This window comes from Polypterus senegalus, chromosome 9, assembly GCF_016835505.1.
Source record: "Polypterus senegalus isolate Bchr_013 chromosome 9, ASM1683550v1, whole genome shotgun sequence".
Lineage (NCBI taxonomy): Eukaryota > Metazoa > Chordata > Cladistia > Polypteriformes > Polypteridae > Polypterus > Polypterus senegalus.
The window spans coordinates 128,042,523-128,061,445 of record NC_053162.1 but is presented as its reverse complement, the minus strand read 5'-3'; the positions used below and the strand labels follow the sequence as shown (position 1 = coordinate 128,061,445).

The 18,923-nt window shown below is 37.0% G+C and overlaps 1 protein-coding gene across 3 annotated transcripts in view; it reads right to left on the bottom strand.

Moving 5' to 3' along the window:
* The window catches only part of LOC120535774 (C-type lectin domain family 1 member B-like), a 48,551-nt gene extending 30,245 nt beyond the window's left edge, over positions 1-18,306 (bottom strand). The window contains exons 1-5 of one of the 3 annotated variants that reach the window (XM_039763831.1): positions 18,204-18,306; positions 17,340-17,448; positions 7,021-7,130; positions 4,183-4,212; positions 1,496-1,564 (exon numbers count right to left, since the gene is read on the bottom strand). In XM_039763831.1, coding sequence (XP_039619765.1) covers positions 1,496-1,564; positions 4,183-4,212; positions 7,021-7,120 — 199 coding nt within the window. In that variant the 5' untranslated portion in view covers positions 7,121-7,130; positions 17,340-17,448; positions 18,204-18,306. The remainder of the gene's footprint in view (positions 1-1,495; positions 1,565-4,182; positions 4,213-7,020; positions 7,131-17,339; positions 17,449-18,203) is intronic. The other 2 variants (XM_039763829.1, XM_039763832.1) reach the window with 2 other exon arrangements.
* Positions 18,307-18,923: the final 617 nt, after the last annotated feature.

Genomic DNA, 18,923 nt, shown 5'->3' with positions numbered 1-18,923 from the left:
GACCCAGTAGCGCAAACTGAGCTGATCGAATTGCCGGTGGATCGATCGATTGAAGGACAATATGATGCACACCGACATTGTCCCTGTAGGACGCTTTCAACTGTGCCAATTAGAAAAGTGCGTGCTGAACAGAGAACCCTGAGCCAACTCAGGATAACCGGTAAAAAGAAGAAGATTGTATTACACAGTAAGTACAAGGTAATAACACCTAGTTACTCTGTAATTATACAGGTAATTACCTGCTAAGTGCAGAGTAATCAGAGAAACCTACCCTAAAGTGATACTGAAAAAAGCTGCAATATGCCAATTATGTAAAAGAGGCAGAGGAGTGAGGTTAGAAGGTGAAGGTGGGTCCAGTAAAAGTGGGCTACAGAGGCTTTGTAGCCAGTTGCACTACAAGGCTGCTGAAGAAAGTGGTCATCAGAGGGCAGGTCCAGTGCAAGGAAATTAAGGAACTCACCACTGTTGCTGAAAGAAGCAGTTACTGGTTGTGGCTGAAGTGAAAGGAGACAGTATGGTTTCCCAAATGACCACTTGGTAACCATTTGAAACACACCCAGGTATGATCCTGAGCCGGTGGTAGGCCTGCCTCAACTGAGGGAGTCCTGTGGTAAAAGGCCAAAACACCCTATGAGACCTGGGTACACAACTGAGGCTGTGCCATGCTGGTGGAAACAACACTAAGTGGCCATTATTAATGTCATCCCAACAAAGAAGACATCTCCAACACTACTCAAGGCAAGCGCTGTGCTGAATCATCAGGAATTGTAATATCTATTTTAAGCAAACTGAATTTAGCTAGTTAGCTGAGCTGAATGTCATTTTATCATTAGAATACATTTTAATCACATTATATTATTAGAGAAAATGAGGTGATATGTTACTGGAGCAAGTGCATAAGCACTATTAACACTGAGAAAATGTAAAAAATTAGCTAATCAGTATGCTTTTTATTCACTCAGTATGTTTATTATGTTAATTTGACAGTCATTTTCATCAATATTGTGGACCCCTTAGGTTAAAATTGTAAATAATGCATGTATAAAAACACCACACAAGTCAAAGTATATTGACAGAAATACGAACAATCTAAATTGCATTGCCTTGCACTTGATAATCCTAACAGTAGTGTTATTAAACATATAGTAGTACTATGTAGTCAGCTTCTTCTAGAATAACCAGTATAAGATGACAAATAAATATGGCCCATACTGCAGAAAATGCATTCGCAATAACAAGGCAAAAACTTTGAATGCCAATGTGGTAAGCAAAATATACCTCATAAGATTTCTTAAAGTAAGTAAAATAATCGAAAATACATATTTTTTGATAAGTCAATAATTCTTACAGTAAGGAAAACAAGATTTTTTGTCATGATATGAATACTTTTCACTTGCTTAGATTTCAGTTTTTGCAGGGTAGGTAACAGATGAAAAACCATAAGTAACTGTAAAGACTTATAGGTAGTAAAGATTTGAGATTTAATTGATCTTACCAATGGCCTCATCTGAAATATTACTGGAAATTGCACTATGTATTGTTGAGTCGTAAGAAGAAGAATAACCTTTGAAAAAAAGCAAAATCAATATTACATTAATTAACAATAATTAACATTAACATGTACATGTTAATTAACATGTAATTAATTAACAATAATAATGTTACCCTTTTCCTTTTAAGCAGACAGCAATTAAGCATGTTAATTATAATATACAAAAAGTACACTACAGTACAAGTCAAATATGCAACTTGCCATACGGGAAAAACAGAAGATGATGATGATCATAGACAGCGTAACAGATGTCAAAGACTGAAAGCTAGGAAAGACAGAAGCAAGTCAGGTCACTAGGAATGTGAATGATGAAGCACAGTGGTGCTAATTTGGTAATGTTTCAAAGTGGAAAGAAGACAACGTCCAAAAAGAAGAAATAGTATATAGAAGAGAATATAAATAATTGGTTTAAATAAAATACAAGAGAAGTTATCTTCCATATCCCCAAAAACACACAAATTGACAAAAATTGGCCACTCTAAGTTAACCCCATTTTGAATTTGAGTGTGCTTCACTTGCTAGTGTGCTCTTCTGAGTGGCTGCTCTAAGGCATTTGTGCTGAAAACAGAACAAGAAAGGATATTTTTTGTCTCCAATTCTTTAATATACTATTTTGCTAATATGCCTCTTTATATGCATGTGAGGTGGTGCAGTGGTAGCACTGCTGCCTCACAGTTAGGAGCCCCGGGTCCTCCCTGTGTGGAGTTTGCATGTTCTCCCCGTGTTTACGTGGGTCTCCTCCCACAGTCCAAAGACATGCCAGTTAGGTGGATTGGCGATTCTAAACTGGCCTGTTTGTGTGTGTCCTGCGGTGGGTTGGCACCCTGCCCAGGATTGGTTCCAGCCTTGTGCCCTGGGATTGGCTCCAGCAGACCCCTGTGTTCAGATTCAGCGGGATGGATGGATTTGTATGTGAAATTAATTTTACAGTCAATTTCACAAAACTGTATGCAAGATAAAACATTCCTATTTTGCTCTTTACTAAGCAAACATTTTGAGCAGCTTGATGTTAAGTATTGCAATTGGTTCTGCCATCTTTTTTTTTATTATTATTCATTCTTCAAAATGTAGCTCCCTAAACACAGTTGACATGTTGTCTTCAAACTTACCCCTTAAAGTTAGCAGCAGGCCTCCTAAATGTAAGATATCATTGTTCTTATATTCAGCATTCACTATTTTCTTCTCTGTGAGGTTCAAAATTTAATGACCATAGGTGGCTTGTAATTCTACTGCACATTCAAGTGGTGCTTTTTTCTTATTTGTATTTTGTGATATTTTGTATACTTTCACATTCATTTTATTATTTTGTGAATTAATATTGTTTGTCATGTTTTTGCTGTTTTTATTGTTATTCAGGCAACTCTGTTTTTATTTATTTATTTTGTGTGTGGTTTCTGCCATTTTGCTGTGGTCATGTTGTTTATGGGTGTTTTACCTGTTGCCAGTCATAAGACACCAGTCATGTAATGTATGATGTCATCATGTCTACCCAATCAAAAATAGGAGCTTACTAACAAAATCATAAAAAAATAAAGCAGATGCTTTTAATTAAAATGTGTTTTTATTTTTTCTTGGAATGCAATAAACAGATTTATAAACTTCAATATAAAACACATTAAAGTTTTTCTTTAAGCACAGGAAAGATGAAGTAATTTAATTTACAGCTGAGAGATTTCTGGGGTATTCTTAAAGCTTGTTTCAAGTGCACGCTATGCCCCATTTCTTAGTGAAAATTTGGGTTTAATTTAAAACTTATGATAATAGATTTGTCATAAAAACCCTTAAATTGAGCAGTACAAGGTGTTCATTATTACTTTGTTACAGGCTCTAGCATTGACCCCAAATCTTTGGAAGTTACTAGCATTCTGAAGCATATGGAGCTTTAAATTAACCTTAATAAAGGGACAAGTGTCTGTGTACCTGTGTGTCCATCTGGTTGCTATGTCTCTGTCATTCCAACAGATGGCACATCACAAAAGTTTATAGTAACAAAATGCATTGCATCACAAATGTTAACTCTCCTTTTATGAATCCATTACCAAATGATGTATAACAGACACATACACATTTGTCATTTCAACAGATGGCGCAATACTAACATTTGTAGCAATGCATTTTATTACTACATGCATACAAAATACATTGCAATAGCCACTACACTGCATACAACACTGAGATCTACATTTATTGCTTAGATTTTAGCCTGTCCTAAATGGGAAGCACAGCTGGTTTGTAACATTATAATCTTAGTTGCAACAAACACATTGTTGAAATTGCAGAGAAAGCAAAAATATTTATCTAAATGTATCCTTGAAATGTAATATTTCTATTACTCTGCTATCAGTTAATGTGGAACTTTAATTGATTTTTTTCATGGTGATGCTGTTTTACATCTTTATAAAGTTTAGGGGATTAAAGTACATATCATACATATGGGTGTGATGTTGCATGTTTTCAACTATTTTTAGTCTTTTAATTTGTGCCTGTTGTTAATATTATATACTATAATGATAATAACTAATAAAATTTTATTTTACATTCATGGTCCTATGTAAAAAATGCATTCAACTTAATAGATAATGCTATCTATGAATGGTGCTTTATAGAATTACATTGAAAGATTGTCATACCTGTTGTTGTTATTTCTGTTCTGTTCAAGTCTGTTAATCAGAACAATTACAAGATTAATTAAATTCAACTAAATTAATTATTGTAAGTTTAAATAACCTCAGAAATTCAACTCCCAGATTCTGTTTTTAGTTCAATCAGCCTCACTTTCCCACTACTACCACACTGCAATGAATCAACCAAATGACAATGACTCCAACAAAGCACCAAAAAGATTTGATAAATGGTCCATTGTAACACATCCACCATAACATATGATAAGAAAAAAGGGAAAGACAGTATATCAGAATTATTAAACAGCCAATTTTCCAGTCTCAGCAAAGGCTATGAGTACATTTACCATGCTAAGATAGTGAATGTTTAGCCTTGACTTAAGTGCTTAAACTTTTCTGTTTGTCTCTGCTTTCTGTAGTTGTTTTTATTCACATTTTACACCGGCCTGCATCCTGAGGTCACAATCAGCACTTTGAGTATGTGCATTAATAAGGTCTAAAAGGTATGGGCAGTTAGGGGGGCTGCCATTCATTACTATATACTTTTAAAAAAGGTTTTTAAGGACTTTTAAAAACAAGACCTAACTGGAAATCACTACAACTGTTAATAACTGGAGTTATATGTTTTAGTTTACGTTATTGTCATTGCCACTGTGTTGTGATTTAAGGTGCCTATAGAGTAATAAGGAACAAATTTGGATGACATTTAACATTGCACAGCAGTATTTTTAACATGTAAATTATGTTGGCACAGGGGGGTGATCACACACCTACAAGGAAAAAAATGCTACAAAGTTGACTGAGAAGCTGGCATAAAAGAAGCCCATGCCAAGGGTGTGACTTTGTATTAGTGTGTGACAGGCAGAGAGAAAGTTATAGTCAATCACTTATGTATCTGCATATTTATGATGTTTGCTCCTCTTTTTAAATCCATTGCCCTGGGTATTTTTCAATTATTTCAAAATCCTGCTGCAAGAATCATTATAAGAACTAGAAAGTATGATCATATAGATCCAGTTCTTAAGTCTTTACTCAAGCTTCCAATTAAGCTTAATACTGATTTCAAAAACCTCCTATTTATATACAAAGCCTAAAATGGCAGAAGCCCTTTGTACTTATCTGAACTTATCACTGCTTACAACCTGGAGCGTGAATTGCAATCTGAAGATGCTGGCCTGTTATAGATAAAGTTCTGGTGGCAGGACAACTGTTCAGCTACAGGGTCTCAAAACTGTGGAACAATCTGCCTACTTATATAAGAGATGCCCTCTTAAAATTCAGGCTGAAGACTCACTAATCTTGTCTAGCATACTCTGGTTAGAGCTGTTAATTTGATATGCATGTTACATCTCTGTTTGCTAGTCATTTGTGTAAAAATATAAGTTATACATTAATTATATCCTTTATGAAATCTCCTCTGTTCTGTTTCTCTTCTTGGTATTCTGCATTTGCACTGCTCTATGTCCAATGTGAACCTTTTCATTTTTGGCCCAATGTATTGCTTGTTTAATATTTCAAGTGGAAAAGGATAAGTACTCGGTATTAGACATCTACCCATCCATCCAGTATCCAACCCGCTATATCCTAACTACAGGGTCACAGGGGTCTGCTGGAGTCAATTCCAGCCAACACAGGGCACAAGGCAAGAAAGAAACCCCGGGCAGGGTGCCAGCCCACTGCAGATTAGACATCTATGGTTTTAAGAAATAAAGCAGGGTTTGTCAACCGTGAATCACACATAAACAATGAAGAATGTACCTGGCATTAAGGTAAACTGTAAAATGATTTGGGCTCTGCCATGGGCAAAACTGATATTTTTAATAAAGATAAGATTGAAATAATAAACAAACAGCCTCCCCCAAATACTTAGCTGTTAACACACATGCACATACAGACATCTATTGCCCACAAAGAGAATCATTAGGAAAAACTAGAAAAACAAAATAGGCATATGAGACTTAACTGTTTCTCCACGGGAAAACTGAGCAGATTTAGGATTACAAAAGGACCAGAGAATGAGTTAAAGGAGTTGATATAATAAATTCCAAAGCCAAAATATTAAGCAAATCTGAAGTCTAAAGGTAGGCCTTCTGCACAGACATTTTACAAACGGTTAAGGTATAACACTTGCACAGAGAGGATTAGAAGAAATGTTTGCTGCTGTCCAGGATGTGAACTGACTAGCTGGACAAACATACATAATGTGGCAGCTGTTGGTTTGGTTTGTACAGTATGTTAAACTGTTTCAAAGACAAAACAAAGTATGAGCATCATGAAAACCAAAATCATTACTTCATAGGTGGTGAGCATCTAACAAACCAAATCACTCATCAAAATCTATTTATATGGCTCAACAGAGGTGGCGAGCGGCTGTCAACAAGCATGCATGATTCAAGGTAGATTCTCAAAAAATGAATCAAAAACAAGGCCTCATCTGCTGAAAAAGAGCAACACAGTCAGCTTTTTCTATTCAGAAGGTGACATTGGTGAAAAGAAAGCCAAGAAAAGGACAGGAAGTATTGAATCTGAAAAGAAAACAGACTGTACAAGTTTTTTTTCTTCTAATAAAATTCTAATTTCAGGAAGAATAAAACAAGCATGTTGTCTCTTATACCCTGGTGCATTTATAACAGTCTTCTGTTTATTGTCTTTAGAGAAGAAGTGTTTACAGAGTTTGTATATATAATAATAATAATATCTTATTCATATAACACTTAGCCCATGCTCAAATCACTTAATACTGTACATAATGGTCAGACATGGATACAATCTTCATTTTAAATGGGAAAATAAAATACTTTCTGAAATAATTTTCTTATTAAATAAAAGTAAAGTAATTATACATACCAATGATCCATAAATGTTCAAACACTCTGTATACAGCCAACATGCTCCCTACCACTGTTACTAGGAGGACTGCAGAAATGTAAAACTTAGAGATGTGCATTTTTTATCTGCTAATAAAAAGAGAAATCTCATTAATAATAATGATCACCAAAGTAAAGGAGAGGTGGATAATAAATTACATTAGGCAAAGCTTGCTCAAACAGAACTGAAGAAAATTGGTGACACATTTTTTTATGAAAAGGTTATTGAGCTACAATCAATGAGTTTCATGCAACTTCAACCATTAGGAATGTACTGTAGTAACATTGCAAGTTCAAGCTATATAAATGCAAAGTTGACCTAAGTTTCAACATCATTTTCATTTATAATGGTGTAGCAGTGTTGTAGATAAATTTAAATAGTTGCTTAGTTGATGTTTCTAGTTAGTATAAGAAACAAAGGAGGGGGTAAGTATTATCTATCTATGTATCTATATAACTGATTTATTCATAGTTTGACCTACAAGAAATTCTTGCCTATATATGAAAAAAGCAGAGAACACCATGCTAATGTTTCACCTTTAAAAGTAGCAAAGTGCAATCTTAGTGCTGGTCTACAGTAGCTGTAAAATATAGCAGATGTTCTACTACAAGTCAGTGGCGTTGTGGGTTGAGTTCTGTCTTTATCCTTTTTCGTATCTTGATTTAATTTATGTTCTGTATACAAAAACATATGCCAAAGAATAATTATCAACACTACATAAGTTATTCTATTATTTCTATAAAATCATCTTTTATCATATAAAATATAAATGTTAAAATGTGCATTATTTTGATCTTATTTTAATGTATGGAAGCATAATATACTCTTTTAATTGTCTTAGAATTTTCCATTTTAATAAACTGAAATCAAAACCATCTCTGTCTCAATCTGTCCCGCATTGTTCTCTATTCGTTCACCTGTCTTAATTACCCCTGCATAATTATTCAACTGAGATTCTAAAATTATCACCCCATTTCATGTGTATGCCATTAGTATTCTATAAATGTCTCTGTTCTCGTATGTTTTATCATTATAACTGTGATAACCATTCAACAAGAAAAAAGAAATGGCTTGCAAAATGCACCAGAGCCGCCACCAAGGGGAGGCAACCATGACACTTGTCAGGGGCCCTGAACCTTGGGGGCCCCATCAGGTTCCATTTTTTTTTATAATATGCATATGTTGCAGGTAAAAATACATTTTTTACCTTAAAAAATATAAATACAAAATATGATGTATTTCGCTGATTTATTACAAATAATGATTTCTATTTGAAAACATGAACTTTAATCCCCCTTCTAGTCATCCCGCTCCGACTGACACTACCAAGGACTCATCAACAACCATGCTAAAAAGTTTGTGACTAAGGCTACAAATGACCAGCCTGTGACCTCTACTGTGAGTTCCCTTTAAGCTGATTTTGCAGTTTAGTTTATAAGTACTACTGTATATGTACTTTTCCCAACGGTAACCACAAAGCAATCTGCAATCACCAATGTTGCATGTCAGATTATATTACCATATTATATATGTATTTTAAAAGTGTGGGAAAAAAGGATTCAGATGCTTGGAGACGTGAGTGGTGAGGTTATGTGATGGCTGCTGTCAAAGGCTCTGAAAGGTCAAGTAATTACTGTGAATTGTCATCCGATGGTGCCAATGGGGCGGTCGAGGTTGAACAGCAGTTGTTTCATTCTTGTAAGCGTGGATATCACCAGTGGTGTGAGCATATGCCATATCGGTTTAAACTCGGTAACTTGCATTCACAGAGCTAGCAATGTTGTATAGTGTATTAGTATGAGTGCCAAGTGAAGCATTTTTAGTTCCACCAAGTGAAACCAGAGCCATATATAAGCCTACTAAGAATTGCACTCGTTGTCGCACCCACCGTTGAAGAGATCCCTGCAGCTGAACATTTCCAGGACACAAGGAGGTGGGGGGCAAGCTAGTTCAAATATCAAAGCTTTAAACTTGCAACAACAACTTTTGGGAATCATGAGAGCAGAAGAAATTTCAGAAATTGGCGGTACATATTGTGGAGCCAACCCGGACACAGACAGGCGGACATGTTGTTTTTCACCACCACACGTTTTATTTACAGAAACTATTTACAGATATGGTCACTCAGACCCAGTCCATTAGTGCACAAAACCCCAAACACTCTCAGTCCTGGCCACAAATGCCTTTCTTCAGGCCGCCTCCACACCTCTCCTGTGCTTCGTCCTTCCACCTCCCGACTCAAGCGCTGAATGAATGGAGACGGCCTCTTTTATACAGTCCCCGGATGAGCCCCAGGTGTTCCTGGCATTCCTCCTCTGGCCACGCCCCAGCGTGGTGGAAGTGCTGGCTGTCCTCCCGGCAGCTCTCCGGGTGCCGTCCTACATCTTCCCCCCAGCACTTCCGCCACACCAGGAAGTGCTGGGGTAACAGGTCCCCAAGGCATTGGGGCGCCTCCTGGCGGTGACCACGGGCCCCTACAGGGTGGAGCTTCCATGCCCTGTACCCGTGGCCCCCAGAGCAATCAGGAAGGCGGCCCCCACATGATCCAGGGTGGGCTCTGACGCTCTTCCGGTCCCTCACGGCGTCCCGGCCGGGTTGTTGCCCCTGGCATCCCTGATAATATACAGTGGTGTGAAAAACTATTTGCCCCCTTCCTGATTTCTTATTCTTTTGCATGTTTGTCACACAAAATGTTTCTGATCATCAAACACATTTAACCATTAGTCAAATATAACACAAGTAAACACAAAATGCAGTTTTTAAATGATGGTTTTATTATTTAGGAGAAAAAAATCCAAACCTACATGGCCCTGTGTGAAAAAGTAATTGCCCCCTGAACCTAATAACTGGTTGGGCCACCTTTAGCAGCAATAACTGCAATCAAGCGTTTTTGATAACTTGCAATGAGTCTTTTACAGCGCTCTGGAGGAATTTTGGCCCACTCATCTTTGCAGAATTGTTGTAATTCCGCTTTATTTGAGGGTTTTCTAGCATGAACCGCCTTTTTAAGGTCATGCCATAGCATCTCAATTGGATTCAGGTCAGGACTTTGACTAGGCCACTCCAAAGTCTTCATTTTGTTTTTCTTCAGCCATTCAGAGGTGGATTTGCTGGTGTGTTTTGGGTCATTGTCCTGTTGCAGCACCCAAGATCGCTTCAGCTTGAGTTGACGAACAGATGGCGGACATTCTCCTTCAGGATTTTTTGGTAGACAGTAGAATTCATGGTTCCATCTATCACAGCAAGCCTTCCAGGTCCTGAAGCAGCAAAACAACCCCAGACCATCACACTACCACCACCATATTTTACTGTTGGTATGATGTTCTTTTTCTGAAATGCTGTGTTCCTTTTACGCCAGATGTAACAGGACATTTGCCTTCCAAAAGTTCAACTTTTGTCTCATCAGTCCACAAGGTATTTTCCCAAAAGTCTTGGCAATCATTGAGATGTTTCTTAGCAAAATTGAGACGAGCCCTAATGTTCTTTTTGCTTAACAGTGGTTTGCGTCTTGGAAATCTGCCATGCAGGCCATTTTTGCCCAGTCTCTTTCTTATGGTGGAGTCGTGAACACTGACCTTAATTGAGGCAAGTGAGGCCTGCAGTTCTTTAGATGTTCTCCCAGGGTCTTTTGTGACCTCTCGGATGAGTCTTCTCTGCGCTCTTGGGGTAATATTGGTTGGCCGGCCACTCCTGGGAAGGTTCACCACTGTTCCATGTTTTTGCCATTTGTGGATAATGGCTCTCACTGTGGTTCGCTGGAGTCCCAAAGCTTTAGAAATGGCTTTATAACCTTTACCAGACTGATAGATCTCAATTACTTCTGTTCTCATTTGTTCCTGAATTTCTTTGGATCTTGGCATGATGTCTAGCTTTTGAGGTGCTTTTGGTCTACTTCTCTGTGTCAGGCAGCTCCTATTTAAGTGATTTCTTGATTGAAACAGGTGTGGCAGTAATCAGGCCTGGGGGTGGCTACGGAAATTGAACTCAGGTGTGATACACCACAGTTAGGTGATTTTTTAACAAGGGGGCAATTACTTTTTCACACAGGGCCATGTAGGTTTGGATTTTTTTTTCTCCCTAAATAATAAAAACCATCATTTAAAAACTGCATTTTGTGTTTACTTGTGTTATATTTGACTATTGGTTAAATGTGTTTGATGATCAGAAACATTTTGTGTGACAAACATGCAAAAGAATAAGAAATCAGGAAGGAGGCAAATAGTTTTTCACACCACTGTACATACTAGAAGCAACATATACGTAGGGTATGTTTTAAGGTTTTTAATAAAAATTTTACAACACCCTGTATGTAAGCATTTTAACATTACGCATAACGATTACTGCAATGATAAATAATATGATGATATACTCTCTTGGGTTGGTGGGAATCTTTGGAGAACTTTGTGTGGCTTTACACATCTTTTGTTGTCTTCCTGTGTCTGTTTGTGAAGGGAAAAGATCATTCAGTAAGTTAGTTATTATAAAGAACTACTTGTGTTCTACTATGAGACAGGAAAGACTGAACAATCTGGCAAAGCTGTCTATAGAACACCAGCTTGCTAAAAATATTGATTTCGATGAAATCACATCTGATTTTGCAAATGTTAAGGTCCGAAGGTGGGCACTGTGATTGTTGATATCATATCATATCATATCGTATCATGAGATACACATACAGAAATAAAAACACTGCAAAAGGATATGTTGACTTTGTTAGTAATTTTAATTCAGAGCTACTAGATCTTCCATGCATCATAAGCCATGACATGCGATACAATATTATATAAATTTAATTAACATTGCATGAAATTTCAATGTGTAAGCATAATGTAGTACAGAGCCAAGGGGCCCAGGTGCTCATCCATAATTGTCAGGGGCTCAAGATTTTCTGGCGGAGGGGCTGAATGCAGGTCTTAATTACTACCAAGGTTTTATAAAAGACACAAAAAAAACTTAAGGAAGAAAGCAGAAATTAAAACAAAATTATAAACAATTTGAACAATTAATTATAGTTCTTGGGAAAAGTGTATGTGTAGAACAGGCAGGTCAATATACGTTATATCTGGGGGACACAAACAATGCCATGAAATCCAAGGTCAATACAATTAAATGTAATTGATATAGAAGCATAAATAGTTCCGTATGAAGGGAAGTTGATTTTAATGCAAAGGATTGTAAATAAATGTTTTTACAGAGATAATGCACTTCATATGGGGAGAAATAATTTGTTGATAAAAGAGGTAACCTGAAATTGATGTCAGTGTATTTCATGCTACATTCTTTACCAAGAATTTTATCAATAAAGCATTCTTGGTGAAAGATAATTTATATGTTGCTCAGTTTGTATCTAAGATTAAGGGAAACAACAATGCAATGACTTAACCAAGTGGAGTAAACTGAGGCAAGTGATATAGACGTAATCAATATTGGGAGTCCTATAAGAAACTGAAAACTGTTAAGTATCCAGTTAATATAAAATTCTGTGTTGGCGTATTCAAAAACTTTGAATCATGACATGTGGAGGTAGTTTTTTGGTGGTTAAAAGGCATATAAAAATCATTTATTTATTTATTTTTAAACAATTTGGAAATCTAATTGTAGAGGTTTGGTGGTAAAGTGTTTATCAAATGCTATTTTCAGATCCTGGCGTAGGTCACTGTTGATGTGTTCAGGTGGGCCACGTCGAAGTGAGTCTTTTGCTACAACCATCTGCAGACCATTTCTGGTTTTATTCTTACTGTAAGGCAACAGTCAGTTATCCCAGCTAGCAATTGGTTCTTCTGCCTGTTAGTACCCTACAGAAGCATTGATTGCTTCTTCCTAGGCTGTCACTTTATTTTTCTTCTTTGTACAGGTGTCCTTGCCTATGTCCTTTCCTAAGCAACTATAATACAGAAAGGAAATACTGACACCTACTGTGGCCTGTCCCACCTACACTTGCATGATAGTATTGTCATTGCCTGCTCCTCCATCTCTCTTTCTTCTGAGGCCTTGGAAAGACTTCTCTTGTTTTGTGATGCTGTGTCCGACATGCACTCCTGTTGACTACTGCACCATCTTTTGCACTGTTTACATTTTACATTAGTACTAGATGTGTTACCTGGCTTTGCCAGGGAAATGTCCTAAGTTAATGGGCCTCCATTATGGTGCCATTGTTTAAGTGAATGTATCAGAGGCACTATGTAACTAAATACTTTTCTGTATACAATATGCGTATTGTTTTAACTAGGAGCTATTATTAGTTCACTTGAGCTGCTTACTGTTAGACATTTTTATTTATTTATTTATTTATTTATTTATTTATTTATTTATCAAGCACCTTTAAACAACTTTCATTGACCAAAGTGCTGTACAACTAAAAGACAAAAAGGTTAGCAGGTACTACACAGTGCATATATACTCAATATACGTTGCACACTACTATACTAAACCAATCAATAAAATCAAAACAAAATAAGTAATAATAATAATAATAATAATAAAGATGAAACCAACTACATAAAATCAAGAGGAATTAAATGCACATGAAAACAGATGTGTCTTAAGCAGGGTTTTAAAATGATTAAGATTCTGGGCCGCTCTCAACTGCAAGGGAGGCTGTTCCACAAACTGGGGGCTATTACCGAAAATGCTCTGCCTCCTCTGGTTTTAAGCTTTATTCTGGGGATATGGAGTAACTGAAGATCAGAGGATCGCAAGGTTCTGACAGAAGAATACGGAACAAGAAGCTCTGACAAGTAGACAGGTGCCAAGTCATTTATGCTTTTATAAACAAGCTGTAATATTTTAAACTGGATCCTGAAATGAACAGGAAGCCAGTGAAGGGAGGCTTTTTCTTCCCTGTCAGAAGGTGGGCCGCTGCATTTTGAATGGCTTGCAGTCTCTGAATTTGTGCCTGACTGAGACCTATGTATAATGAGTTACAGTAGTCAAGGCGTGATGTAACGAAAGCATGAATTACTGTCTCAAACTGTTCATAGGGAATGTAGTGCTTGACTTTACTAAGTAGTCTAAGTTGAAAAAAGCTGGACCTTACAACTGTGCTGATCTGTTTATCCAACTTAAAAGCAGAGTCAAAAATTACCCCCAAATTTCTGGCAGACTGATGAGAAAAAGATGCCAGAGATCCAATAACACTGTCATACCCACCGAGGACATTGGACTTTCCAAAAGCAATAATTTCAGTTTTGCTTTTGTTCAGACTGAGAAAGTTTATCTCCATCCATGTTTGAACATCTCGGAGACAGTTCAACAAGGTCTGAATAGCTGGGTGACTATTTGCTGGAATAGATAGATAGATTTGAAGATCATCAGCAAAGCAGTGGAAGGCGATTTTATGCTTTCTAAAAATAGACCCCAATGGAAGCATGTACAATGAAAAGAGGATTGGCCCCAAAATGGAACCCTGGGGTATCCCACAGCCAAGAGAAGACACTGAAGATGAGTACTTCCCTAAATGGACTGAGAAACTCCTGCCTGACAAATAAGATTGGAACCATTTAAGAATAGAACCTTTAATTCCAACACATATCTCAAGGCGTGATAGCAAGATACTATGGTCTACTGTATCAAACGCTGCAGTCAGATCCAATAAAACCAGAATGGCAGAATTACCAGAGTCAGCAGCTAAAAGCAAATCGTTAAGCACTCTTAGGAGGGCAGTTTCAGTGCTGTATCGTGGCTTAAAACCAGACTGAAATTTTTCAGAAATCCCATTAAAATCAAGATACGCCTGTAACTGGTTATAAACAACCTTCTCTAAAACTTTTGATAAAAAAGGGAGTTTAGAAATAGGCCTAAAGTTGGAGAGAACTGAGTGATCCAGGTTGCTCTTTTTGATCAGCGGTTTTACTACAGCATGTTTAAACGCAACTGGAACACAGCCAGACATCAAAGATGAATTAATTAGGTCAACAACATGTGGCCTGATGGAACAAAACACATCCTTACAAAGACGTGGTGGAATGGTGTCAAGAGGACAACATGATGGCCGCAGATGCTTAACTATTTCACTTAAGGTGGAGAGAGAAACTAGTTCAAACTGATGGAAGACAGCTTGGCATGTAAACGAAGTGGAAGGGTCTAAACCTGCGGTAGATGGTACATATCTGATATTTGCAATTTTATCTTTAAAAAAGTTAAGAAATTGCTCACAGAGTGCAGGTGAAGGTTCAATAACAGCAGAATCACAAGGATTAATTAAATTATTCAGAGTATTAAAAAGAACATGTGGTTTTTGACTATTATTTGACACAACCTCTGAAAAGTGTTGTGATTTCGCTGTCCTAACTGCTCCCTGATATTCCTGAAGACTGCTTTTAAAGATGTCCAGTGAGACTTGAAGATTGTCCTTCTTCCACTTTCTCTCTCAGCCAGCCTACAAGAGCGTCCAAGAGCGCGTGTGGTCTCATTCAGCCACAGTTCAGTCACTGGTTTGGAGCGTTTAATCCTCAAAGGAGCTACTGAGTCCACAATACTAAAACATGTAGAGTTAAACAGTTCAAACAGTTCATCCGTGTTGAGATCACCACAATATGCACTGGTACAGAGCTCAGAATCGTTAAAAGCAGTAGAGAGTCGAGCGGCAGTTGAAGAGTTAATGGCGCGCACACGTAGAGCAGGTGCACGGGGTTTAACGCGGGAGAATGGCAGCGTGACAGTAAACAAAACCGCAAAATGGTCCGATATACCGGTGTTGTATATCTCAATGTCAGACAGATCTAAACCATATGACAGAACAAGATCTAACGTATGCCCTTTTACATGTGTCGGGGTATTCACTGATTGAGTCAGGTTGAAAGAATCAACAAGACTGAGAAATTCTTTAACTAAAGGTTTAGATTCACAGCAGACATGGACGTTAAAATCACCAAGAATAAGAAATCTGTCATAGTTCAATGAAATATCCATTAAACAATCCGTAAAATCTTTAATAAAATCTTTGTCAAATTTTGGTGGCCGATAAATCAGAGCACAAAGAATAGGAAAATTAAAATTAACAACAAAGATCTGAGCCTCAAAGCTGGAAAAGGAGTCTGTGGGTAGCAGTTTGCAAGAATAGTCCGATTTAAAAACCGTAGCTAGTCCACCACCACGGCCTGAGGTTCGGGGGGAGTTTAAAAATGAACAATCGGTAGGCAAAAGTTTAGTAAATGCAATCAACTCACCCAGTTTCACCCAGGTCTCCGAAAGAAAAATGAAATCCAACTTACGCGATTTCATGAAACTGTTTAATATGAACGATTTATTCGCTATTGATCTTGCGTTTAGGAGAGTCATACGAAGTGTCTGTTCCTCACAAGCCAGTGGAGAGGCCCGCTGCAGCAATCGGAGTTTCACGTGATTCACGCCGCCTCGTCGGACCCGATTCCGCCATAGTCGACTCAACTCCTCGGGAGAACAGCACGAGTCTCTGGTCGGCAGAATGGGAAACACCTGCTGGATCCAGCGACGCCCCAATGAGCGAAAAATCACTGGGCATCCACCCGGAAGAAAATGATCTGGATTTCCGCAGCTGGCCGGTATGAGGGTCCTAAGCTTTACCAGAAAGCCTCCTCGCTTCCCTCGCCTTCTGGAGCGTCTCCTCCGCGTAATGACGCGTAGTGAGCGGCCCAGGTAGGCCGGTACAGACACCAGGTGTGGTGGAAGCCTGGATGACTGCTCCCCAGAATAGTGATTAGTTTTCCAAATTTCTATAGATGGTCTTCAGGAAAGAAGAGTTTGACGATCATATCTCAGCAAGGCTAAAACATGTATTGAGCATACACAGAGTAAAACAAAAGCAAAAATAAAAAGATAATGCAGGACAACTTGTGGACTGCTGCCATTCATCGCCGCCATCTTACAATGGTACATGGTGCATACAATCCTTTGTGTTAGTGTGAAACATATAACAGTAGAACTCTGCATTAATGCGGTATTCGGTTATGTTACAAAGGTGAGTTGACTCACTCAAAACTAAAAACTGTTAAAAATCTCAACTGCCTAAAATTAGTACTGCCTCAGCATACTGTGAATTTGAATAAGTGTCCACCAGCAAAAAAAAAAAAAAAAAAGGATTAACCAAGCTATGAAATGCCATTAGTGCGGGAACTTTAAAAATTACAATTGTATTGTATAATGAAATGTAAAATAGAACTGGATTTCACCAAGCATTCTCAGATATAAATTATTTTGATATCAGCAGTTCAGAAAGCACAGTACTGTATATTTAACTCTAATTTCTTTTAATACAGTGAACTCTTGTTAGAATGAAAGCATTTTTGATTACAACACAAAAGGATGAAATCTCGCCTTACCCTGCTTTCCACGGATTCTGAAGTTTCATGTCTCATTTCACGATTTTTAATGGATTATGCTGATATCTTCTTATTCGTAAGACAAAGGCATGGACATGACACACGTAATCTGTCAACAAGACATTCTCTACTTAAATTTCATTATTTAATTGCATTATAAAATGCATGTCACCAATGAATTGACCCTTTTATTTATTTAATTATTTACAGTATATGGAAAAAAAAGTATTTAGCATACATTGTATTTTTATTTGCAATTAAATGGACTATTAAAATTATGTGTTACTTTTTAATGTCAATTAAATGACATTTACTACAATGGTTATCAAACTAATTATACTTGCCACTGGGTAAACTCACATTCACATCACACTGTGTTTTTATGTAGTTCGGAGCATTTTAAAGCTGTTTTTTATTAAGAAAAGACAATTGTGCACAATGGTTAATCAAATTAAAACATTATACTACCAACACATTTTTTGCTTTTATTACCAAATTAAAATATTAAGCATGATTAAAACATATACAACACATGGTCAATCAATTTCGTAATAGCTAAAATAGCTTCCTCAAATGTTGTATTATGCCATGTTTACTTTTATACAGCTTTTAATTTTGCCTAAAAACTTTTAATGCCATTCTATTTCAATGTTATTAATTTCTAATAATGTCTATGAAGGCATTTATATTATTTGTATTCGATACTATGTTTCTCAAACCAAGTATTTTGCTACAGTAAACATCTCACAGCAGCTGCTTTAAAGGAATGTCTCTCACACAGCAATGCTTAGCTGACACAAATCATAATTAAGTGCATTTCAAAAATCACTATTTTAAGAAAAACAACAAGAAAAAACACAGTACCTGTTTCTTTGTGAATCCTCAGCTCATAGCAAAATTCAATATTTAATGAGTGACTCTAACAAACAAATAGTATGCATCTGTCTACGAAGTAGAGCAAAGCATTTCCAAAACCATTAAAGCGCAGTTTGATGTCATGAGGAAGTGACCGTCACCGTACTTATGTCTTGAGTAATGCAGCTGAAACACTTTTAATGCATTAGTCTTAAACATCTAATCTGTTTCAGTTGATCTTTCTATTTTATAGTAAAAAAATAAGATTACAGATCTCAGAACTGTAAGTTTTGTCAGTTCACTTCATTTACAAGGATTTTTCTATCACTAAATTGACCAAGTAACAGTAATACTAAATAATACAAATAAAATAACAATTATTGTAATATTAATTTATGCATAGAATTAAAATTTGTTTTTCCTAATATGGCCATTCAGGAAGTGTTTTACTAAGTGTTCTACTAACTTATCTGTAAGCTTGCTTCAGGGCCCTCAAACGTTTTTCTATCTTCTGCCCATTCCTTCCACTTTTCTTGCTGTATATACCATCAGTTAAAAACTCCAGCAAATACATTTATTAATACATCCATCCAATGCTGAACCCACATAATCAAGTTTAAATTGATTTTATATTGTCGTGCTAATTGGACAACTAATAAGCAATTGTCCAAAGAGCATTTCATAGGAGATCAGTCTGGGGAAATAATAGAAACAAACATTTTTGCATGC